The sequence below is a fragment of the Nyctibius grandis genome, chromosome 3, assembly GCF_013368605.1.
Source record: "Nyctibius grandis isolate bNycGra1 chromosome 3, bNycGra1.pri, whole genome shotgun sequence".
Taxonomy (NCBI): domain Eukaryota; kingdom Metazoa; phylum Chordata; class Aves; order Nyctibiiformes; family Nyctibiidae; genus Nyctibius; species Nyctibius grandis.
In genome coordinates, this window is record NC_090660.1 from 72785451 (window position 1) to 72809855 (window position 24405).

A 24405-nucleotide genomic window follows, 5' to 3' on the forward strand; every position below is an offset into this window, starting at 1 on the left:
CTGAGGTGCATTTCTGTGTCTACCACTCCTGAAAATCCTCTCTGAGTTTCACTAGTGGGCTAATCTGAGCAGCCTTGTATGGGTAGAGAATAAATCTTACTTTGTAGTTTATTAGATCATATAACATTTCCTAACATGAGTTAATATGGTGGGTTAGGTTTTATCTGCGGCTTGCTTTTTGTTGTTCTGTTTTTCCCTGAGGTATGCTCCGACATAATTGTTGTTAATGAAAGCTTTGCATTTTTTTCATACAATTTTCAAGCCATGTTTGTGGATTAACAGGAGCTAGAATAATAATGTATGAGTAATAATAATGGTGATATAATAGTTTCATGCACGTATTATTTACATGGTACATGAAGATAAAGAAATCATTCAGGAAAAAATAAGTAATGCCTACAGATTGCAATGCATTGTTGGAATTAAAATGCATTCTCTATATCTATTGCCACAAGTAAGTGGAAATAACACTCATTATGTGCCATCTGATCTAATAAGGAGGGAAAAAATATCTTTTGGCATTCTATCAACAAAGGACGTCTTTCATAATTGCAGTATAAGCAGTGGAAGAATTTTAAAAGGAGTATTAGCATAAGAAATGGCCAAGATTTGCAATATGCTGCTGTTCCAAAAGGAGTTTACTTTTGTACCTCCTACATACATAATCAGTTTCCCTGGAATTAAGAAACCTTCCCAAGTACCTTGTCAGATGCCAAAGAGATTTACATTGGCTCTAGTCACTGGCAGACATTTAGTTCATTCTTTCTTCTGATTTCGTACCAATTTCCAAAGGGGTATGTGCAACTTAGTGGAGGTGAAATCATTACCTGATGGATACCTTGAAGAAACACTTTGGGTTACAAGACACGATCAAACCTGAATTTCTTTGCTTTGTCAAAAGAAGTGAAATAACATGTCATCTGGAAGTAGCTCTGAAATTGTCCTTAAGACTCACAAGTTAAGGTAAAAGCAAATAAAAGTAGTTATTTAGAAAATATAAAAACAAATAACACTAAGTCCAGTTCACAGAAATGAAGGCAGGCCATCATTCTGTCTGCTTATTGTAAAATTAAATGTAAAGGGTTTTCTCACTCCCTGTTATTCAGCTGACAAGCTAATTAGTCATTAACCTAAATATGAGAACTTTGAGCCCATTCTTAGGAGAACTTTTATTTTCTTTGCACACCAGAGGAAAACTAGATCTAGAGAAAGTCTTGCTTGTTTATCCAGCTCTTTTCTGGTGATTTTGTTAGAGTCTCTTCAGATATAGATCTCCCTTCTCTCCCTCTTCCATCTTACCACCCTCATCCCCTTCCCTTTCCATCCTTTTTTTCTTTAACTTTCAAGGTTTGAGGTTGGCTCTGTTTTACGCCATTGCCTTTCACTGTATTCATTTAAATCATTAACAAGCAATTAATACATTGCAAGATAAAACACTGTATTCTGACCAGCCATGTTTAAATACTGTGTTCAGTGTTTTTACATATTGAGAATTTAATTTTATTCAAAATATAGAACATAGATGTCTGTCACATGATAGACAACCAAATAAATAGGATTAATGCTTGAGGCTTGCTTCTTTCTCTTGTGTGAGGGAAGGACAAAGGTTCCCAGATCCTTTCTGTGAACATAACTAATCTGGAGCACCAGTACCCCAATCTAGTATGTGAGGAATGCTCTGACAATGTTATCATTGGGCTACCACAGTATCTAGATGAAATTCTATAACCTACAGAATTACACAGGAGTCTGGATTAAACAGTTTGTTCCAAATCCTCCAACTTTCTGTTCTCAGAACATACATTATTTTTTCTAAAGGTCCTGCAACAAAAACAAAGCAGGGAGAATAAGCTGTAACTAAGCTAAATACTTGTGAGAGAGGGAAAGAGAACACACAATGTTCTTGCTTGTTTTTCCCAACCCTAACCAAGCTGGGACACACCTTGGCTGCGTGACACGGCATTCCTCTCTCTTAACTGGTAAAGGCCTTTTGGGCAAGTGGGCAATAGAGGTAGTTATATGATTATGCTGTTGGAGAAATAAATTCCCAGACGAAGTGCAGGTAGCAATGGTTCTGATCTTGGCCTGAGAAAATTAAGATTGACAAATACAATTTTTATTTTAAAGATGAAGAGACACTGTGGAGACCAGGATTTGGGAAGAGCAGATACAGGATAGGACTTCAAAAAACACAGTAGCTAGCAGGTATAGTCTTTTCCAGCATGCTGCTCTCCTCTCCCAGAGCTAGGTAGGTGGCACTCAAGAGGAATTATCTCCTGCAGTATTAGTCAACAGCAGCCTCTATGTATTTTAAGAATAGACATTTATTTTAGTATCTCTGCTCACTTGTTTCTCCCTGATCAATATAAAGCAAAAGTACCTGTAAGCGCCTCTCACCCACTTTTACAGTCCTTAACACATTTTAAGGCCTATCAGAGTTGTAGCCTCTGGGAGCTCTTCACTACAGCTGTAAATGGCATAGCACAACCAGACCGACTCTGGGTTGTACTGCTGAAATTGGTAGACAATGCCCCTAAAGCCTGAATTTTATTTGAGTCAAATCCAGTAGATTTTAGGTAGATGTAGGAAAGAAAAAAAAATAACGGTTAGACAATATAATGTACTTCAGAAATTGCTGCTACCATATCCCACTATGTTTTCTGGACGTTTTTCCAATTGTTTGTCTTCTTTTATGCTTTTAGATTTCTAAGTACTTTAAGGCTGGGACTTCTACTGATACCACTATAAAATGTTATGCATTTCATCATTTAGTTCTAGAAAATGAGAACATACCTTTGAGATTGTCTGTTCTGTAATTCAAAAATTGCATTCAGTTTTGAAATTGCATATAATTATATAGTTTTACAATATATTTCTAATATAATGTGTATAATCAAGCAGTTATAGGGCATAATTATATACAGTCATAAGATTGGATAACTATATACAATAGTATATACTATATAGTCATGCAGTTATAGTGAATGGTTATTGTCATACTACAACTTTATGCTACTGTTACTCTTGATCCTGTCTCCTTTTCTCCAGATTGCATTTTTGGCTCTGTTATCATTGTCTTGAAATACATGGAGTTATAATTTCTTCATGCATGATAATCTTAGTCATATTTCTGTTTTGCTGGCTCACCTGTACACACAGATCCTGGGATAATATGCTATTTCTCTTATGTATCTCCCATTCTGTTTTATTTTAATGCTTTACTAGTCTTTACAGCAAGAAAAGGGCTTTACAGTCCTCTTTGCAGAGTGTTAAAAATGTTAGTGGCAAGTAGGTTGCTAAGAAGATTAACTACTCATATTCTGCTCCTTCCTCAGAATTTGTTAGCTCTCCTGAAAATACTAGTCAAAAGACAGTAATAGTCAGTATATTTTGTAATTTAATGCATTTTAACCTTCTTACTACAGTGAATTCACTCTTGCGACACAGTTTCCATTTTATAAGTTAAAGACGTCTTGTCAAGCTTTGTATCCTACACCCTTTTCATACATATTCAATTTAAAGAGTTTCTTCTGCTTTCATACCTGTATAATCATTGTTGGAAATTGAGCAATAGTGAAATATCTTGCAGAAGACAGGAGTTGCGTTTGCCAAGTTACACGTCTCAAGTACCACAGAGATAGATGGGAAATATCGTTCTTCAGCTGACATCGGCAAAAAAGAAGTCAGTAAAAAGTCGTATTCAGTGAGATGACAATCTGGGTGGACTGGGTGTGTACAAGGAAGGATGTGAAGCACAGTTCTCTTTATCTTTTTGATTGAAGGAATCTTCCAAATCTAGTTTACCTATAACATCGCATACATCCTCTGGGAGCCAGGACGTTTGTTTAGTTTATTTGGATGATCCTATGTTGTTGTAATGATATCTCTACAAAACTCTGAGCAGTAGCTTAACGGTGATAAGTGTCCTATTGTACACCTGATCTTGAAGATTAATCTGATAGCCTAGGGCACTGCTTCATGTAATCTTAAATACCTGGTATACATGCACATATCTCCTTTGAACCAGTGGAACTGCAGTCTGTGAAGCAGATAGATAGACAGGAATTAATTACTATGAGAGTGGATTTAAAGGCCACAGCTGATGATGACAAAGCCAAGCAGAAAGATTTAAATCAAAATTATCTAAATCATCAATTTTAATCAAAAATGTTTCAGTCTGCAGACAATAGCCTTGATTTAAATAATCACGTCTAATTTTATTTTGCATTTATCCTTCTTTTCCTAAGGAAAGGTTAATCCACATTGACTGGTAACTGTTAAAATACATTAATTTGCAAGTACATATACATTTTACACTCAGTTTGGTTCTTCTTTTTAATAGGATATATTCTAGCAATATTCATTTATTAAAACAATTATATGGCACAGCATATATTTGCTCAGATGATTAGCTTTTTAATTTCTTACATGTTTTCATAGTTTCTTACAGTTTAATGATGGACAATTATATAATCTAATTTCACTTCTATTAAACTAGGCATTTATATTACATGTAGATGTCCATAGCTTCAGCCTAGAGATTTTAGTTAGACTAAAGCATTTAGGTCCTCTAGAGACTCTACTGCATGGGAGACAAATAACAGAGACTACTACTTCACTTCTACCTAAGGCTATCAGCAGAAAATAAATTATGTATCAAAAGCCTTGATAATAGCATCATATGAATGTACTCATGTTCCACTAATAAGAAATCCCTTTGTGCACTCCACACTGAAATATTTGCCAACTTAGCCTAGGTGACGATTGTTTCCCACAGCCTGAGACTGTTCATTGCTATGATTTGGAGAATGTGAGCAACATTTATCAGCTAGTCATTGAAGAAATAAGGTTTTAGCATGAAAACATTGGTAGTTCTGAAAATACTAGATGGCCGCATCCAAAGAGTTATGGCTCAATGTCCAAAAGAAAACCAGTAACAAGTGGTCTCCCTCAGGGGTCCATACTGGGACCAATGCTATTTCATATCTTCATTAATGACATAGCGGGATTGAGTTCACACTCAGCAAGTTTGCTGATGACACCACGCTGAGTGGTGCAGTTGATATGCTAGATAGAAGAGATGCCACCCAGAGGGACCTTGCAAGGCACGAGGAGTGGGCCCATGCGAACCGCATGAAGTTCAACAAGGCCAATTACAAGATCCTGCACCTGGGTCAGGGCAATCCTTAATATCAGTATAGACTGGGGGATTAATGGACTGAGAGAGCCCTGTGGAGAAGGACTTGGGGATCCCAGTGGATGAAAAACTGGACATGAGCTGTCAATGTGCGCTTGCAGCCCAGAAAGCCGATCGTATCCTGGGCTGCATCACAAGAAGTGTGGTCAGCAGGTGAAGGGAGGTGATTCTGCCGCTCTACTCCACTCTCATGAGACTCCACCTGCATCCAGCTCTGGGGTCCCCTGCACAAGAAAGATATGGATCTGTTTGAGCAGGTCCAGAGGAGGGATATGAGAATTATCAGAGGATTGAGAGAATTGGGGTTATTTAGCTCCAGGGAGACCTTATTGGGGCCTTTCAATATATAAAGGGGGCTTATAATAAAGATGGAGAGAAGTTTTTTACCATGGTCTGTAGTGAGATGACAAGGGGCAATGGTTTTAAACTGAAAGAGGGTAGATTTAGATTGGACATAAGGAAGAAATGTTTTACTATGAGGGTGGTGAGATACTGGAACAGGTTGCCCAGAAGGTTGTGGATGCCCCATCCCTGGAAGTGTTCAAAGTTATGTTGGACGGGGCTTTGAGCAACCTGATCTAGTGAAAGATGTTCCTGCCCACGGCAGGGGGGTTGGACTAGATGATCTTTAAAGGTCCCTTCCAATCCAAACCATTCTGTGATTCCATGAAATATCTGAGTATTTTATGTATTGCTTATTGTCTTCAGAGCAAGATATGTAGACTAACCACGGTGTACCTGGATGAAAGCAGGGGAAAACAGCCTCTTCCTATGGTTTCCCACTTGATATTCGGCAGAATAACACTGACAAGTACTATTCTGAGACAGTTTACTACACTGGGCGCTGCAGGCAAGACAGGCAGTCCCCTGTACAGTGCAGGGATCCCAGAAGCTTTCCATGCCTTGAAACTCAACATTGTCAAGACAAGCCCACCTTGGCATCTAAATTGCTCTCTGGACCAAGACAGAGGTTTCCATTTATACTTTGAGGTGCTAGTGACTTTTGATGCTTTGGACGTCCTGTTCCAACCACTTCATTGGTCCCTTTGAATGATTACTGAAGCCCAAGATGAGAAAATTGTCTTCCAGCTCATTTGCATCACATTTTCTTCAGTTGTCAGGAAACACACATTTAAGTCTATCACTTGGTGCCAGGTCAATAGCCTACATTTCCAATATCAAGAAGCTGGACAGTACACATCAGTCATCACACTGCAAATTGGCAATTAACATGATGGCTAGATGGGTTCACATGAGCATAACGTTATTAATTAAACAGCAGCTAGGTTAATCAAGATAGCAAAATAATTTGTTGGAATAAATATTTTATTAGTATGTCCATCAATAAAGCAAAAGAAGGGGTCTTAATTAACTCATTTATAAAAATATTCACACTGTGGTGGCTATAACTCTGTTTAAGGATCTGGAAACAGGTCTCAGCTGTAGAAGGGTATATTCCCACTTTATCACTTCATGTTAATTGTACTGTAGATATCCGTAAAAGACCATAAAAAATGTTTATATAGATACCTTAGCAACAAAAGGAGGTCTAAGGAGAATCTCTGTCCTTTATTGGATGCAGGGGGAAACATAGTGACAAAGGATGAGGAAAAGGCTGAGGTACTCAGTGCCTTCTTTGCCTCAGTCTTTAGTGGTAAGACCAGTTGTTCTCCACGTACCCAGCCCCCTGAGCTGGAAGACAGGGATGGGGAACCCCCATAATCCAAGGGGAAATGGTTAGCAAACTGCTACACCACTTAGACACACACAAGTCTATGGGGCTGGATACCCAAGGTATCTGATACCCAAGGGTACTGAGAGAGCTGACGGAAGTGCTCACCAAGCCACTTTCCATCATTTATCAGCAGTCCTGGCTAACCAGGGAGGTCCCAGTTGACTGGAGGTTAGCAAATGTGATGCCCATCTACAAGAAGGGCCGGAAGGAGGATCCCGGGAACTACAGGCCTGTCAGTCTGACCTCAGTGTCAGGGAAGGTCGTGGAGCAGATCGTCTTGAGCGCCATCACGCAGCACGTACGGGACAACCAGGCAATCAGGCCCAGTCAGCATGGGTTTATGAAAGGCAGGTCCTGTTTGACTAATGTGATTTCCTTCTATGACAAGATAACCTGCTTACTGGATGAGGGAAAGGATGTTGTGAACCTAGACTTTAGTAAAGCCTTTGACACAGTCTCCCACGAATTTCTCCTGGAGAAACTGACTGCTCATGGCTTGGATGGGCATATGCCTCGCGGGGTAAAAAAGTGGCTGGATGGCTGGGCCCAAAGAGTTGTTGTGAATGGAGTTAAATCCAGTTGGCGGACAGTCACAAGTGGTGTTCCCCAGGGCTCAGTGTTGGGCCCAGTTCTGTTTAGTATCTTTATCAATGATCTGGACGAGGGGATCGAGTGCACCCTCAGTAAGTTCCCAGATGACGCCAAGCTGGGTGGGAGTGTTGATCTGCTTGAGGGTAGGAAGGCTCTGCAGAGGGATCTGGACAGGCTGGATTGATGGGCCAAGGCCAATTGTATGAGGTTCAACAAGGCCAAGTGTTGGGTCCTGCACTTGGGTCACAACAACCCCATACAGTGCTACAGGCTGGGGGAAGAGTGGCTGAAAGCTGCCTGGCAGAAAAGGACCTGGGGCTGTTGATCAGTGGCCGGCTGAATATGAGCCAGCAGTGTGCCCAGGTGGCCAAGAAGGCCAACAGCATGCTGGCTTGTATCAGAAATAGTGTGGCCAGCAGAACTAGGAAGATGATCGTCCCCCTGTACTCAGCACTGGTATGGCCACACCTCGAATACTGTGTTCAGTTTTGGACCCCTCACTACAAGAAAGACATCGAGGTGCTGGAGCAAGTCCAAAGAAGGGCAACAAAGCTGGTGAAGGGTCTGGAGCACAAGTCCTGTGACGAGCGGCTGAGGGAACTGGAGTTGTTTAGTCTGGAGAAAAGGAGGCTGAGGGGAGACCTTATTGCTGTCTACAACTACCTGAAAGGAGGTAGTAGCAAGGTGAGTGTCGGTCTCTTCTCCCGAGTAACAAGTGATAGGATGAGAGGAAATGGCCTCAAATGGCATCAGGGGAGGTTTAGATTGGATAGTAGGAAAAATTTCCTCACCAAAAGGGTTATCAAGCCATGGAACAGGCTGCCCACGGAAGTGGTGGAGTCACCATCCCTGGATGTATTTAAAAGACGTGTAGATATGGTGCTTAGGGACATGGTTTAGTGTTGGACTTGGCAGTGTTAGGTTAATTGTTGGACTTGATGATCTTGAAGGTCTTTTCCAACCAAAATGATTCTGTGATTCTCTCAGTTACCCAACTGTAGTTACTCGTATGTTACAAGCCAAACATTGCTGTCTGTCTGTGAACAGCAATACTTGACAATTGATGCTAAAGGGCTCTTTTTCCTCTTTGTTGCTTTATTCTTTCAGAAATGTGCATTCTGCCATTTAATTACAGAAATATATTCTTGGAATATGGTGGATTATGATACCTCCCAGCGTGATTAGAGACCTGATCTTTCTTTTTCCCCAAAAAAGACCATGAAATTGAGAGAGAGAGAATATATATTTTATTTATCCTGGTATTAATAACTAAACAGATGAGGGATAATGGTATATTTTAAACAAGTATATGCCATAAACACAACAGGTGGCAGTGATTTCTATCTGACTGAGGAATATTTATCTACTAATGCTGAGAAATATAAAAAATGGTCGAGAAGCAGAGAGCGGACTGACTGATTTTGCAAGAAGGTCGTAGATTAGACAAAGTGTGTTTCAAACACTGAAGAGAGTGGGAAAAAATTTACTTTAAGGAGAAGATCTCCTGAAAGAGCAAGATGTAAGCTATTAGGACTGTTAAAACAATCAGGCTTGTCACGCCCCATACTTCTTTGGAGGGAAGATGTCTTAGAGTATTTTTCCCCTGTTGCTTTCTTCTTTGTGTCAGGTGGCTTCTTCCACATTAGAGTGGAAGTCTTTTTCTGTGCTTTATCTACCTGTCCATTATCTTAGACATGTGTGAGAAGTTTCCTGGAAGCCCTTGCGGAGAGATGTTTTATATAATATGCATGGATGTGGAGTACGCATGTACATATAAAGAAGGAATTTCATTTCTAAAAGTAAATTTAATTTAATACAGAATGCTATTAAGAAAAAAAAAAGAAATACATGATTGGAAAATAGTAAATAATTATAAATATTTGATCTTCCTTCACATTTAACCCATAAGCTGTACTACAGTTCATTTTTATCATGTTCGTTATTTACTCAGCAGTTTTACTGTTCAAAATATTTCAGTCATGTTTAGGGAAAAGAAACAAACCCAAGTGACTTACACAGTCAAATTGCACAGCATGCATGGTGAAAAGGAAATACTGTAAATAACAGGTGACATTCCCTTATGAAAAGCTACATGTTTTCTGGTATTTGTGTGGTACTAATGCAATAATCATTTATTCTATATGTAACGTTCAGGTGGAACAAGCAATATAGCTCAAGTACAATTGTTTTTTTGATCCCTTAGAAGCCTTTATATCATATTGCTTCAGTTGTCATGCCTGGAAGGTGCTCTAAACTGTGAAGTTTAGGGAAAAAGTCTGCTTAATCTGTGAAGGGGTCCGTAAGCCAGTGCTGGTCCTGGAGGTGCACGGTAGTAGAACCACAAGATCCCATTTTCATTAATAGCAGGAGGCTGGACTCCTCTTACCCACCCGCACAGTCTTCAGCAGGTAAACGTGGGCTCTCACTGGGCCAGCCAGCCCCACCGTGGCTCTAGGTCCCATCCAGCTGCATGCACCATGACATCAGGCACAGCAGGGCTTGGTAGCTCAGGCACAGCTTGGTCCTAGCCATCTCCTCAAGCACCTCCTCCAGAGATGGTTTGCATTTAGCTGGCGCAGAGCATCAGTACAACAAAGTGGTGTCCACCTGATAGAGGCTGTGGCAATACTACCTCAGTAAATTGGTCCCCCAAAAAAAGCCAAGGAAGCTGCCAATACTGCAGTCTGCTCAGAGTGAGAGGAAAGTTGGATTAAACTCACTTTCCTGAAACACCAGTGAGGTGAATGCCCTGGAGAGGAAGCTCCAACAGGACTGCGCTGCAGCACTGGGACTGCTCTCATTCACAAGTAACTCAGCTTTACTGTACTGTAGCTTAATTTTCCATTGGGAAGATTAATCCCTTGGAGGAGGATTAAGCTACAGTGAACTAAAGGCCATTTTATTTCTGAATGGGAAAGGCCACATAGGGATTTAATGTACTTTATCTTATGTGCATTGATTTCACAGCTTTAGTTAATTCATCTTAACTTCCCTGAATTCGCTTGTGTGGACAAGCTTTTTGTCTGCAGAGAGGCTCTTGGAGCTGCTTGTAAAGCTCCTAGTGCAGCCCAACCTGAAAGCAGGTTGGAAAGATTTCTGTGCCTCTGAAGGAGCTTATACCTGTCTAGATACTATTAAATTACCTCTTTCTCAGATGGTTGATCCGTGACACTCTTAGAAGAATGATTTTAATTAGATTTTTTGTATGGACCAGAGAAAAAGGAGTTTTCTTAAAACTAATCTCTGGGGTATTTCAGAAATCTCTTATGAACAGTCTTTTCAAGGCTTTCAGATAGCAAGAATTCTGTACAGCTGCACAAACAGTATTTTCTCAAGCATGGATATGTCTGGGCAGTGCAGTTTAATATGTTTCATTGCCCAGTGGATTTTCTTCTTCTTTGGTGGTGGTCATAAGAAAATATTTTGTCTATATGGAAAGACAATGAGAGGAGTTTCCATTCCCTGATCCTAAAGATCTTAATCCTTTCCTCTCAGTGGCACAAGTTACACAGATCTGGGTTGAGGAGGATGTTTTGTGGGAGATGCTGTTAAAATAATGGCATGATTTTGCTGGTGTTGTCCTTTGGGGGAAATGAGTCTGCTCATTTCTTGCATAGTAAATGTGATCTACTGATAGGCCCTTCTGATAAGGTGTTTCCTGACACTGATGAATTATAACCCAGCTTTACTGTTTAGCTACATCTTGACGTTTCACATCATATCAAATTAAACTTTTACCAAGGATTTCTTCATGGAGACACTTTATACAATAGAAAAAGACATCTCTTGTAGAATCCATGCAAGCTTTACTATATGACTAAATTCTGTAGCAGTCAATAAATATTTTATCTTTTTAATGAGTAATTAGGTGCTTAGGGGGCCCACGTTTATGTGGACTAATGTTCTCGTGAGAACAGAGGTACTGAACAAAGGAATGTAACTAATAGCTGAACAACAAGGTCCAAGTGTTTTCCATCAGTATTACTCCATAGTAGTGTTCATCAATACTGATCTCAGTGGGGCTAGGAAAAGATTTTAAAATACAATACAACATGAACAGAAGAGAGAAAGTGCCTTTAATTTAGCTGTTTGTGACCACTTGCACTGAAATGTACGTATGAATTCAGGAAATTGAAGCAAATCTTTTCGGAATATAGCTCTGATATCTGTATTTGTATAGCTTTGTACTAAAAGCTTAGTAAGTGCTCAATGTGTTCTAATGATTGCTTTTCCTCCTCTTTCATGCAGCTGATTGGATTTGTGTATGCCTGTTACGTGATCAGTATTTTCATGGAGGAAGAGGACAGCTGTAAGTACTGATACACACCTCTCCATCTCTGGAGCCACAGTACCCGGGGTGAGACTTAGTCTTGCATTAACTACCAAGGCAAAGAACAAAGTTTGAAAATGGCAGAATCTGGCTTTCACGTACGCAACCAATTTTGCTCAAACACATATTTATTTAGGTACTACCACCTTATTTACATGTCAGAATTCTACTTACTAAACTTCTTCATAGGGATCTGTGAACCGCTTGCATGAGCCAGTCATACTGCTGAAAAGCCTGTGATCTGTATTGCATATATATATGTTTTTATGTATGTTCATTTAAATTTGAATCAAAGCTCTTGAAAAGATTTAGTCTGTTTTTCCAAATGACAATTTTTACAGCAGTAAAGTTAATGGAGATGACAGGTCAAGCCATTTACAATGTACAGTATCACTCTGATCAATAATTATATAGAGCTGTTCAACACTTACAAGTAACTAGATCGTGCATCTGAAATGCTGACCCCATGTTCTTAACCTGCCTTTATCAAGAAAACCCTTATATACATACCCATATTGCCGAACAAGTTTGAAAATGTGAACACCTTTCAAAAAGTATTTATCAAAAGTCATTAAATGGGCATTGGACAAATCTGAATATGTTGAACACTTTGGTAGGATGCTGTGTGAAAAGAGATTGTGAGAATTGCCTAACAAGCTTGACATACCTACATGACTAGCAAAGGGATTGGTAAAAGCAGTAGTGAGACCGGAATGATATTGGATGAGCAAAGAGGAGCAAATACAAGAACAAGTCTATTTAAAAAAAGGGAGAATGTGTGATTGTGTCAGTCACTTCCTCTCATATATGAGGAATTAAGTAGTAAAACATCTACCTCTAGGAAAAGAAAAAAAAAAGGAACAAATGCCAATACCACTTTATGGCTATAGGATAAAAAATACACAATCAAATATTTATTCATAAACTTTTATTCATAAATCTTAACAAAGTTGTTTCTTCACAGAATAGCACTAGTGGATGAAATGAATATAGTAGAAAAAACTAATTTGGTTTGTAGGAAAGCATTTGATAATATCTGGAAAATCTTATTGAAAACATAATTCAAGTAATTCATGACTGTGATGAAAAAACAGACTTTTTTGATTGAAAACAGTGTGAAGGACCATAAACAAAATACTTTTCCATTGCTACAAACTGTACAATGTTCAGTTCTCCATCATACTGCAACAGACATTAATGTCAAATCTATTTTAACAGTGTCATTTAGGTTTCTAATAGGAAGAAAATATATCAAAGATATTCTCAGATAAAACTGAATGGGAAGGAGTCATAAGCATGTTGTGCACATAGTGTACTGTGAAAAGGTGCAAGGAGCCCAGACAAAGACTGGTGCTGTAACACAGAAATATGAACACTTGGAGAAGCAACATGAAATTTAGGTCTTGAGGAGGAGGAAAAGCCCAGACAACGCTCCCTTGGAAAGCTGGGAATTGACAGTTAGTCAGGAACGGGTAACACAGGGTGACAGCAGAGGATAGTGCTGCAGCAAGACAGCCATATAATTTGGGATGTATAAACAGAGTCTTTGGTCAGTGAAATCCAGAGGCAACTGCCCTTTCCATATATCTGTGGTGAGTCATGACGGTAGCTAGGGCATCATATGTTTATCTGGAAACTTCATTTGAGACAATTACTAACAAAATTCCTGGAACACGGAGGCTTCATTAAATGATTGGAAAGGACAGCAGACTGATAAGGAAGACATAAACTATAGTGCCTTTAAAAGAGTAATTGTGTGTGTACATGCACACCCATATGCAAACACAGATATATCTGTACCTGGGAAGACAGACTCTTCACTTTTTGCATAAGTATGCTGTATTATTGTTGGTTTTCTTTAGTCCTTTATAGTGTGCTTCACATGTCCGTGTTTTATGTGTGCATGAAAGACAAAACTCCCACCAAAGAATGCAACATGTTCTTGGAAAATGCAGTCACCTGCTAAAGAGTTTATGCCGTTTATATTCAGGGTCTCACAAGAGGGTTATTGTCAAGTTAACAGCCTTGTTCACTTAGAAAATGTGTCTACTTCAGAAGAGTTGGGGCAGGGTCTGTTTCTGACATCCGAGGCCCGATCCACTTTCCTCTGACTGCGAGCCCACCTTACTGTCTTTTGAGAGTTTTGTGCCATATGATACGAATGGAAATTTAAATCACCGAGAATGGAGAACAGCTGATGTATACTAAACAGTAAAACACATGAAGGGCTAAGGTGATCCAGTGTGTAAAACCAACCCAGTGCCCATTCTCCACAAAGGAATCGGGGACCTGCATTTAATTTCTGCTTGTCTTCCAGAACTGCCAATGGCAATTTGGTGCTTTGTTCCATACAGGTGAAAATCATCTTACGCATCTTGGAAAGTATGGCATAATTTAGCTTTATGTATGTCCTTCGTTAGGAACAGGCCAGGTTCCCATCCTTACTTGTACCTTTACATATAATCTTCTAGATTCTTGTGTGAATAGATTTTTTTAGTTAGCAGAGGATGACCTGGGGCAGAGGTGTGCTGGAAGTGGAGGAAAGAAACAGAACAGATACAGCTAAAAGATTTTACAACCAGTGAAGCAAAATAATTTCTCGTTTATTACTTCTTTTTTTTTTCTTTTAAGATGCTGAATTCGATCAAAAGCATAGCACTTTAGTATCTCACTTTGTGCTGATTTGTGTCTTAATGCCCATTTCTGTTTTAGAGTCCTCTGTGCTTATAGATAAATACATTGAAGACAAATGTTAACTCATTTGTAACAATCCCACAGATATGTTTTAAATGAAGAGACGTCTGTGTAAGGCACAGTGGGAAAACGGTTTAGTTAGGTAATTAGCTGAGAAGAACAGGACTTATCCTGGAAAAATTCACATTGTTAACTTGCAGCGTAATGAACGAAAATTTCTTTAAGAGAGAAGTACAGTGGTGCTTTATAGTAGTCAGGTTAAAAGTAGACAGTGATTACATTAGGACAAAAGTCCAAAAAACTGCAACAAAAGAGCAATTTTATGCCTTTTAATATGATGCAGCAGATTCTTTTCTTATGTAGATGCAGCTATTCTATTATGTTTTGCAGTAGTTTTGCACAGAATAAATCCTCAGTGGTCTGAGAGTCAAAAGCCTCCCCTAATTAAATATACTCTGCAATATTCAGTGCATCGAGTTAACCCCAGTTCTTGTTCTGAACCCATCAGGCAGACTTAAAAATTAATAATAGCTGCCTGTTTAGCCTACTAGTGCAGTGCTTAAATGGATTTTGAGCCTGACATTTTGGGCTGATGGACACTTTTCTAAACAGTAATAATGCTTGAGGAAACACTTATTTCCATCTATAGCTCACCTCACCTACGTTTCAGACTGTAGTTTAACTTTTACTTAGAAGGAAGATGATAGAAGGTCAAAAGAGGAATGAAAAGAACGACATGTAAAGGCACACTACTGTAGTGGGGTTAATACCTTCCATCATTCATCCTAATGAAAAAGTCTATTTATATCTCTTCCCTTCATTTTTTCATTTCTTTCTTTGTAGATCTATCAATCTGTATAAGCCCTTTTGAAGTAACAGAATATGTGAAATCTGTAATCATAAAAGCCTGTCACTATCCTGTTTATGAATCATTTTCTCCTAAAAATGAACTCAGAAGCTTGTTGCTACCTTGTCAGAGGTAGGGAATGGTTTTAATAAAGCAGAGGCTGGAGACTAGGCAAAATACATTGTTAAAATCATTATTAAATTTCTAAATAGTTTCTAGACTTTCTTTGGGAAACAATTGATAGCAGTATTGCTGCTAAATACTTGTTCATAAATATGACATTGACACATGTCAGAAGTGACAGTGCCGTACTGTATGTGACTTTGTGGAGTGGAAGCTGAGTTGCATACAAATTTCGTAAGGGAAAAAAAAAAAAAGTGAAATCAGAGGGGAAGATTTGCCACAAACCTACAATTGTGATCTCAGCATTTATTATAAAAACAAGACCGAAACACAAAAAGGTCAATCCGAGGAAGCTCAAGCCTCTTTTGTACATGGGCAAAAATAAAGGGCTTCCATTCACCATGAAGGAAAGTTTTATCCCCTAAATAAAACCACAAGAACAAAATTAATAAAGAAAAAATTATTTTTTTGTCTGTTCCCTGTGCCAGTTGTATTCAGAGCTCAGCTGTACTTTCAGAACAGAGGAAGATGAATCTGTTTTAAAAAAAGAGTTTTCCCATACTGTGGTATTGATAGGAACCTTCCATATGCCATCATTAGACAAATACTGAGTAAAGCAAGATACATTATTACCACCATTGAAAAACTACTGCATTGCCTTATCTGACATATGGCATTACATTTATGCACACCATTGAGCATCTGTTGGGAGCAATCAAATGAGAGAGAAAGAATTCTCTCTTCACATTTAATTTAATATTTGCAGTTTACACAGTAGGTCCAGCAATGATATTTCTTATAAATATGCTACTTTTGCAAAAGGAATTAAAAACTAGCAATAGCTAATATTAGCAACAGACCCATATATGTTTGTATGTGTGATTACCTTTATATATAAATATATAAGTTTTCCTCAACTAAGCAGTTTTGGGGAACCCGCTACTAATACCTTTACATCAATTGCAATTTCCATACGGCTGAGTCCGTTTATCTTCTAGAAAAAAAGAATCTTTATCATTAAATGGTTAATACAAAAGATGACCAAGAAGGAGGATCCTGCGCTACATTTCTGTTGGCCATTACAAGAATCAAACATCCCCAGACAATGACTATCTAAAGTACCTCACTGAACATGAGGACTTATGAACTTCCCGAACAGTAACCAAGCAGCACAGATCACCACTGGGCTTTAGCACTCACTGCTCTTACCTTTAGTCCATAATGACTTGAGATATTGAAACAAAATGTGTTGTTACTGACCAATGGATGAATATGCTTGACAGAGGACTTTTAAAATGATAATAAGTTTTACTGCCTGGCACTGAAACAGCACTATAGCTGCCAGTTTGACAGCATTCTCCCAGCTTTGTCATTTCTGTAAAATGGCAGTGGACTATCAGTGTTTTTGAAGGCTTGAAAAGCATTTTGCATCTTTCTCTTCAGTCTGTGACAAAGCAACCCAAAACCCCAGAACTTTGATATACCACTTGTGGTAGAACAACAGAAACCAGTTATTTTCGCCAGGCCGTAGACTATACGTACCACTAACATAGAATTGTAATGGATGCCATAAACAAAATGTATTCTGTAAGTATTCATTCAAATGAACAGTTTTTCTAACTGGAGAAGAGAAGGCATCCATGGAGACCTTATAGCAGCCTTCCATACCTGAAAGGGGGCCTACAGGAAAGCTGGAGAGGGACTTTTACAAGGGCAAGTAGTGACAGGATGAGGAGGAACGGTTTTAAACTGAAAGAGGGGAGATTTAGATTAGATCTTAGGAAGAAATTCTTTACCTGTGAGGGTAGTGAGACACTGGAACAGGTTGCCCAGAGAAGCTGTGGATGCCCCCTCCCTGGCAGTGTTAAGGCCAGGTTGGATGGGCTTTTGAGCAACCTGGTCTAGTGGAAAGGTGTCCCTGCCTGTGGCAGGGGGTTTGAACTAGATGATCTTTAAGGTCCCTTCCAACCCAAACCATTCTATGATTCTATGATTCTAATAATAAACAAAATGTGGACTCCTGCAAAGATGAAGAGTCTAACATAGCTGTCCTCAAACATTGTCTGTGACATCTGGAAAGCCAGGGAGAGCCCAGCTAACACCATAAAACGTCTGGCTGATGATAGGTGGTTCCTGCTGCTCCTTGCACTGAGGTGCTGCCCACGTTTCAGGGTGGCTGGTGCCAGGGAGTGATTCATTCCCTGCTAGCAGCTGTTCTCATTGCCTTGCAGATGCCATGAATCAAAGGAGAGGTTGAAGTGTGACCAGAAATAGGCACCAGGAGTTCCCAAGAGGCTCCCTCAGTTCAGCTGTGGCCCAGGCTAATCCCACCAAACTTTTAATGGAGAAAAATGTCAAGAACAGTTTTCTGTAGACATTAGAGGTCTAGTCCGGATGGTTTGTTGATTAGGTGCAGAATCACCTATTTACCACCCTACCTATACTTGACTCCACTTTCTGCCATACTGGAAATACAAAAGGATAACCTGTTATTCTAACAACATTGTATGGGCTTACAGTCCCATTGTGGTCCTCCTATTTATCATTAGCCTTAATGTGTGAATTAACTGAAAATGCATGCTCACTCCTACACTAAACTAACACAATTAATTCTGAAGTATTAAATGAAGGAAGAAATACCACAAAGTTTGTTGTATGATTTAAATTACTACTATATACTATTTCAATTTTCTTTTTTTCTCTTCTTTTTTTTACATTAGTTATTATACATTGACTGCTTGGTTCTCATTCCTATGGAAACATGTGCATGGATATAATGCATACAACCAACGGTAAAACATCTGAGGTGGTGTAAAATAAGAGCAGTTAAACAATACAAATACTAAATACTAGTAGAAATCTTGATCCCAGTTAAGTCAGTGGCAAAAAAAATTGCAACAGAAGCATGGTTGTCCTTCTTTTTTTACGCTTAAAAACTATAGATGAATAATCCGTCACAGGAAAACAACTCAAATAACATACACCCGTAGCCACCCGCTGCTTTTACATTCCCCTAGCAAAATGTACAAAATAGCCTTTGTTTCCAGTTGTAATCTCCATGGACTGTTACAGAGCACCTTGTTCTAGCTGAGAGATTGTCTTTAAATAATAGATAGTGCACAGCATATGAAAAGGGAAGTCTGGGCTGTGAAATATTTCTAGCAGCAGCAGAGTTATCTGTCTGAAAGTACCACACATTCAATGTGGAATGCAGCATGTAAGATTTGTCCAGACATAGTGCAGACAAAGTGTGAGAAAATGGCATGACTTAAATAACATGTGTAAACTAACTCCAGTTTTTCATTGATAGAGTATAGCTTACTATAAGGTGTGAATCAAACAACTTGAAGAAATCCCTCTTGAGTTTCTATACCACTTGAGTAAAATATTTTAGTCTATCTTCAGTAAAGAATTCGTTTCTTACTGTAGAGTGGCCTCTAATTTCCTCTTCCTGCATCAAGTTTAATTATGACTTTAAACTCAGACTAACTTGCCTGGCAATAGGTATGAAGATAATAGTCAAGATGCCATTTCACACAAGCCAGCAGCTCATTTATTTTCATTAAGGAAAAGGATAAATCATTCAAATTGTAAGGAGTCTTCCAATGGCTTCTGACAGTTCTTCCCATAAGCACAAGACAGATTTTTTTCCCCTGAAATTCAGTAGGAAAGAAACCACCTCGATCACTTTAGCACAAATAATTATTATTGGGTATTCCCCAGAATATTAGTAGGTGAAAGCAGTAGTGGTGAACACACGATGCGACTTTGAAATGTTCCTGTGTGGGTGAGAAAAACTCGAGTACCCAGAGCCAGCTACCTGGTGCTACAGATAGCTCAGTATATAATACATACTCTCCTCTATTTCATATATCAAAGTGATACTTGATCATTTTGATCAAGTGGGAGTTATCCACTCACTCTTTTTTGTACAAAAGTTGAGGGAGAGTTTAGGAGTGTAAAATTTAATATTTTTTTAAAGATCTCTTTTATACCAAATGAATGGTGTGGGCTTCAGTATACAAAAGGTACAGAGCTGCAATCACTAGCTTCATGATTCCGTGATACTACTACCTCATGAATTTCTGTTTTGCAAATATAATTCATGTTAAGGCCTTCTTGCCATTGATTCTGAATGTTATGTGCTATATCCCATATATATACACACATATCATTATACATGAAAGACAATTAACTTCAAATATGAATATAATTATAATCATATAATTGTCCTTAAACTAGGGATCATACCTTCCTTTAGATTTTTTTGTTTACTACTGTAATAAATAATATTCCTATTAAAATGAAACATTATTCTGATTAGAGGAGATATATTGTTTATTGAGAGTTCCTTGACATTTCTTAGGTCTATGCATTGCTTCCCTACTCCCAAATACTCAGTATGCCCGTTTTTTAACTAGCTGATTTGATTCAAACTTCTACTTAGCTAATTTAATATTGATTTTGTTTTAGTCTCTGCCTTCCACCTCCTTGGCCTTTCTGTTTAAATTAAATCTGCTTTTAAATGGATGCTATCCCAACCCCCAGTTGCCAGCACCTTAGCCTTTTCACTTAGATCGCATATATTGTTAAATCAATCTTACTCCAGCGTCCAGCGTCCGTCTCCTGAGCTTTCCACTTAACATCACCATACAGGCCTAAGTGTGTACCCATTTCCTGTTCCTACCTTTCACTCACCTTCTCCATTAAAATAAAACCTCTTACAAATCCCATTTTCCACATCCCGTACCAATCTTCTTTACTTCATTTCTAAATGGCAACAGCTGTGTGTCAGCTTGAAAAGAAACTTTTCAGAGACTCCACTCTTCTGTACAAAATGCCATCTCCAATCTTTTACTTTCATGCAGACGGGTTATCCTAATTTCTGGCCTCTAGCTTAAGTAATATCATTGTCATTGTTGCTTGAGTGGGTAATTTCCGCAGTTACACATCATGCCTAAGAGCTCTGTCTTTTAGTAACTGCTGCCTTTGGTGTGGGAGACTTAAGCCTGGAGTGAGTGGTGTGCCCGTGTGTATGAGTTGGGTGTACTGAATGCCAAGGAGGGCACAGGATTAATCAGGTTCTCCACCAGGCCATAAATTATCTTGGTTGTATGCTGATAAGGAGAATCTGAGGATTCAGTGAGCTGAACAGTTACAATTGAGATAAATATTCCCATGGCTTCCCGTTATACATATCTCAACATGTGTGACACACTCAACAGACTTGTGGATGAATTAGGGTGGCCAGAGTTCTCAATGGTCCTTTCCTTTATGCCATGGTTTGGTCTGAGACTGTCAGTGAGGTTTGCATTTAAGAAAGAAGATGTCCTCCCTTTTTTCCTTACAGACAAGTAGCCTCAAAAAATGAAAACAGATCCATACAGAACAGCTGAGCCACAAGACTGCCACTGAATTTTCCTGAAGCTGAGGTTTATTCACAATTCCTTTCTAATACTAAGCTTTGAAATACAGCATTAAAAAAGCCAAAGCTGCTCATTTTTTGTTTTAAGGGAGTATCCATGATAAAAATCAAACAAGAATGGTCCCATTGTATGTAATGGATCCCAGTGTATGTAATCATGCATTATGGCCTTAGAGGCTACTCAGACAACTACTTCGCAATGCAGCTACTGTATAAATTCAAGAGGAGATGGCTAACCAGAACAAGTCAGTGAAGTACGTTGAACCAAGAGATGAATTTCAGGTGACAGTCAGGTAATTTTGGAAGATCATTTTGTTTGGTAATATATACTTTCTCAAAATGTGGCCAAATCAAACAACTCAAATAAGAATTAACTATCCATAGTTTTACCCATCTTTGATAATCCATCTCTAAATCTCATAAATCTAAAGGCAACCAGCATGTTCCACCAAGAAAAGTTGTCAATTTTGTTTGGAAAAGAAATATCAATAATATTGATTATTGATAAAATCAAAGCAAGAGAAAAGCCCGTGCAAATAAAGTATCACAAGGATTTCATAGGAGAATCACAGTCAAAGAACAAGAGAAAGGAGAAGATATTCAAATATTTAAACTAATTTAAGGGGTTTTTTTGCTAAACCCTTTTCTTTATCCTGTTGAATTTTTTACTGGAACCTATTCTTTAGTTCTCTTTACTGTGTCTCTGATGTCATCACACCTTCGACCCTTCATAAAATAACCTTTCTAAATTCCTCCTATTTGTAAATCTGGACTTGTTGTCTGTATGTTGAACTTTTCAATTTTCTAGTTGTACTATTTCAATAGCCCTAATGATTTCAGGACATAAGAGAAGCAAGATTTATAGCAAGAATTGCTATCTTACTAAATCAGGTGATATAGCTGATATGGTTTTCCAGCTGGATCAGTTGGCCAAATAAAATATATTACCTCTTCCTAAAAAAAACAATTTTTGAAAAAGTCTATGTTATGTTTATTGTATTTAGTCTGTGTTGCTGATGTGCTTTATTAGCTCTATATCATAACAAGTTTTCCTCTTACCAGTGCTCTGTGATCTGGGTCATAGCTGGACTCACTTTAAACTTCATTTGACATTCTTTTCCCTTGAATCAGTAAATATACAGTTGGTTTTGTTAGCAGAAATTTAACCTCAGTACATCTGTGTCTTTCTCAATATTACAGGTTAGGTGCAGCAAAACTAAGTAATGCTATGTGACTCTCACCATTTGTATGATGACTCTTATTCCTTGGCATTGATTTCTACTTGTTTTCTTTTCCTCCTTAATCATGACAACGTGTTATTTTGGAGGACTGAAATTCGAGAGTTACAGGCTTTTCATAAAAGTGTATTTTTTATTTCATCTTTCTTCAGGGAGAATATTTTTATTGATGAGGTGAGTATTGCTTTCTTTATCATTAGCAGATTGATTCACTGGTGGCTTCAAAATTAGTATTAATCCTGTTACAGACTCTATTCCCCTTTTGCACATTCATCTTTCTCCTAGTACGAAATGATACCAACTTTCTAACAACGAGAAAACCACTTTCCTAGCCATCATGTTTGCTGACACGCGTGATATTTCTTTTTTCACTCCATCATATATGAGAAGACCACTGGCCATTGTAAGCTCCAGTTTTGTAATGCTCTACATTCTTAGCTCTGTTTTCAAAGGTGAGAATGTAGTCATATTATATTTTGTGGTTTGGAGGAGCTAATTTGAGTTGGTGACAGAGACAGTAATGCCAAAAGAAATATTAAGCGATCAGCAAGAGCACTTGAAGGTGAAGACAGAGTGGGACAAAAGCAATAACAATATGAGGTGCAATAAGTTTCCCCATTTGCAGAGAAGCACTCCGAGGCAAATGAGTACTCATTTCTGCACTTGGATGTGATTAAGTAGTAGGCTTACCAGATATATCCACAATGGCTTTGAAATAGTAGATGATCAGACATTCTGGGGCAGACTGAGGGACCATAGAAGGACTTGATAGTGCATTTACTGGGGCTAGAGAAGGCTGGCATGACACTGATTGACAGAGGAGTTATTTTGCTGGCTTTCCCGTCTTGAAAAACTAAAGGCAAGAACAAACAGAAGATTAGAGCTTGCTGGTTTGTGCTTATCCACAGAGATAAAAGATTGAAAGGAGAAGATTGAGAATCTGGAGAGCACAGGAGGAGCTTATCCACTACTGTTTCTGATCTGTAGGCTTGAATTCAGAGAAGGCTCAGTAGGACCACAGGCTTACCTGCTGGTTAGTCAAAGAAGGAGAATGTGGGATTTTCTGCTGGGATGAGGAGAGGAAGTCTCCAAGCAGCGCTGGAGGCAGCGTTGTCCACTTAGCAGAGGAAAAGTAGTTTGGAGTTTAAAGAGGCTGAAATCCTGGAAGATGTGTGGTAGAAAGCCTTGGTGTCTGCCTCCTCACGAACTGAAGCAAACCACCACTAAGCATGGTGTAGCTGTGAGCAGGAGTTGCTGAGGAGGGAATGCATACAATGCCCCACACTAACGAGCAAATGTCATGTGGTAAAGCAGGATTTCTACACAGAATATCACTGATGGTCATGGAGGCAAAGATAGGATGATAAATGAGACGGAGGATGTGGAAATAAAAATTGCCTCATCTGAAATGGAAAATAATGTTACACAATGTTAATGTGCTTGATATCATAAAGTGGAAGATCAATATTCTTCTGGAAAAGCTGATACCTGACCTCTCAGGCTACTAGAAGTACACGTTTTAGCATATGCATCAAGTTAAAATGTCAAGTCTGTCAAGTTAAAGATGGTAGTTCTGTACCTGGACCCCAGCAAAGTCAGCTACTAATAAAGGAAGGAAGGATCAGGGAAGAAGACAACTCTCCTGACTGACAGCAAAAGACATTAACGGGCAGAGATGTTAAGCAGATTTTAAAGGAAAGATTTGAAAATAGAGGTCTAAAGTAAAGACAAGAAAAATTGCAGCATGGGCTGAATGTGACAGAGCTTTAGTCAGACAGAGCTTTGAAGCAGATGTGCACACTTCCCTTCATAGAGAACTCCCAAAGAAAACCACAACACAAAACTCAAAAAAGGCAGAATTAATTCATAGACTCGTAGAATCGTAGAATCACAGAATGGTTTGGGTTGGAAGATCATCTGGTTCCAACCCCCCTGCCACAGGCAGGGACACCTTCCACTAGACCAGGTTGCTCAAAGCCCCATCCAACCTGGCCTTAAACACTGCCAGGGAGGGGGCATCCACAACTTCTCTGGGCAGCCTGTTCCAGTGTCTCACTACCCTCACAGAAAAAAATGTCTTCCTAAGACCTAATCTAAATCTACCCCCTTTCAGTTTAAAACTGTCACCCTTCATCCTATCATCCCTTGGGGCAAAGGCGTGTAGTACCTTCTCTTCTCCAGGCTGAACATCCCCAACTCTCTCAGCTTGTCTTCACGGGAGAGGT

General features: G+C 38.9%; 1 protein-coding gene across 1 annotated transcript in view; it reads left to right on the plus strand.

The window, feature by feature from the left end:
• NKAIN3 (sodium/potassium transporting ATPase interacting 3) overlaps positions 1 to 24405 on the plus strand; it is a 412976-nt gene that overhangs the window by 376755 nt on the left and 11816 nt on the right. The window contains exon 5 of the mRNA XM_068396231.1: positions 11772 to 11832. Coding sequence (XP_068252332.1) covers positions 11772 to 11832 — 61 coding nt within the window. The remainder of the gene's footprint in view (positions 1 to 11771; positions 11833 to 24405) is intronic.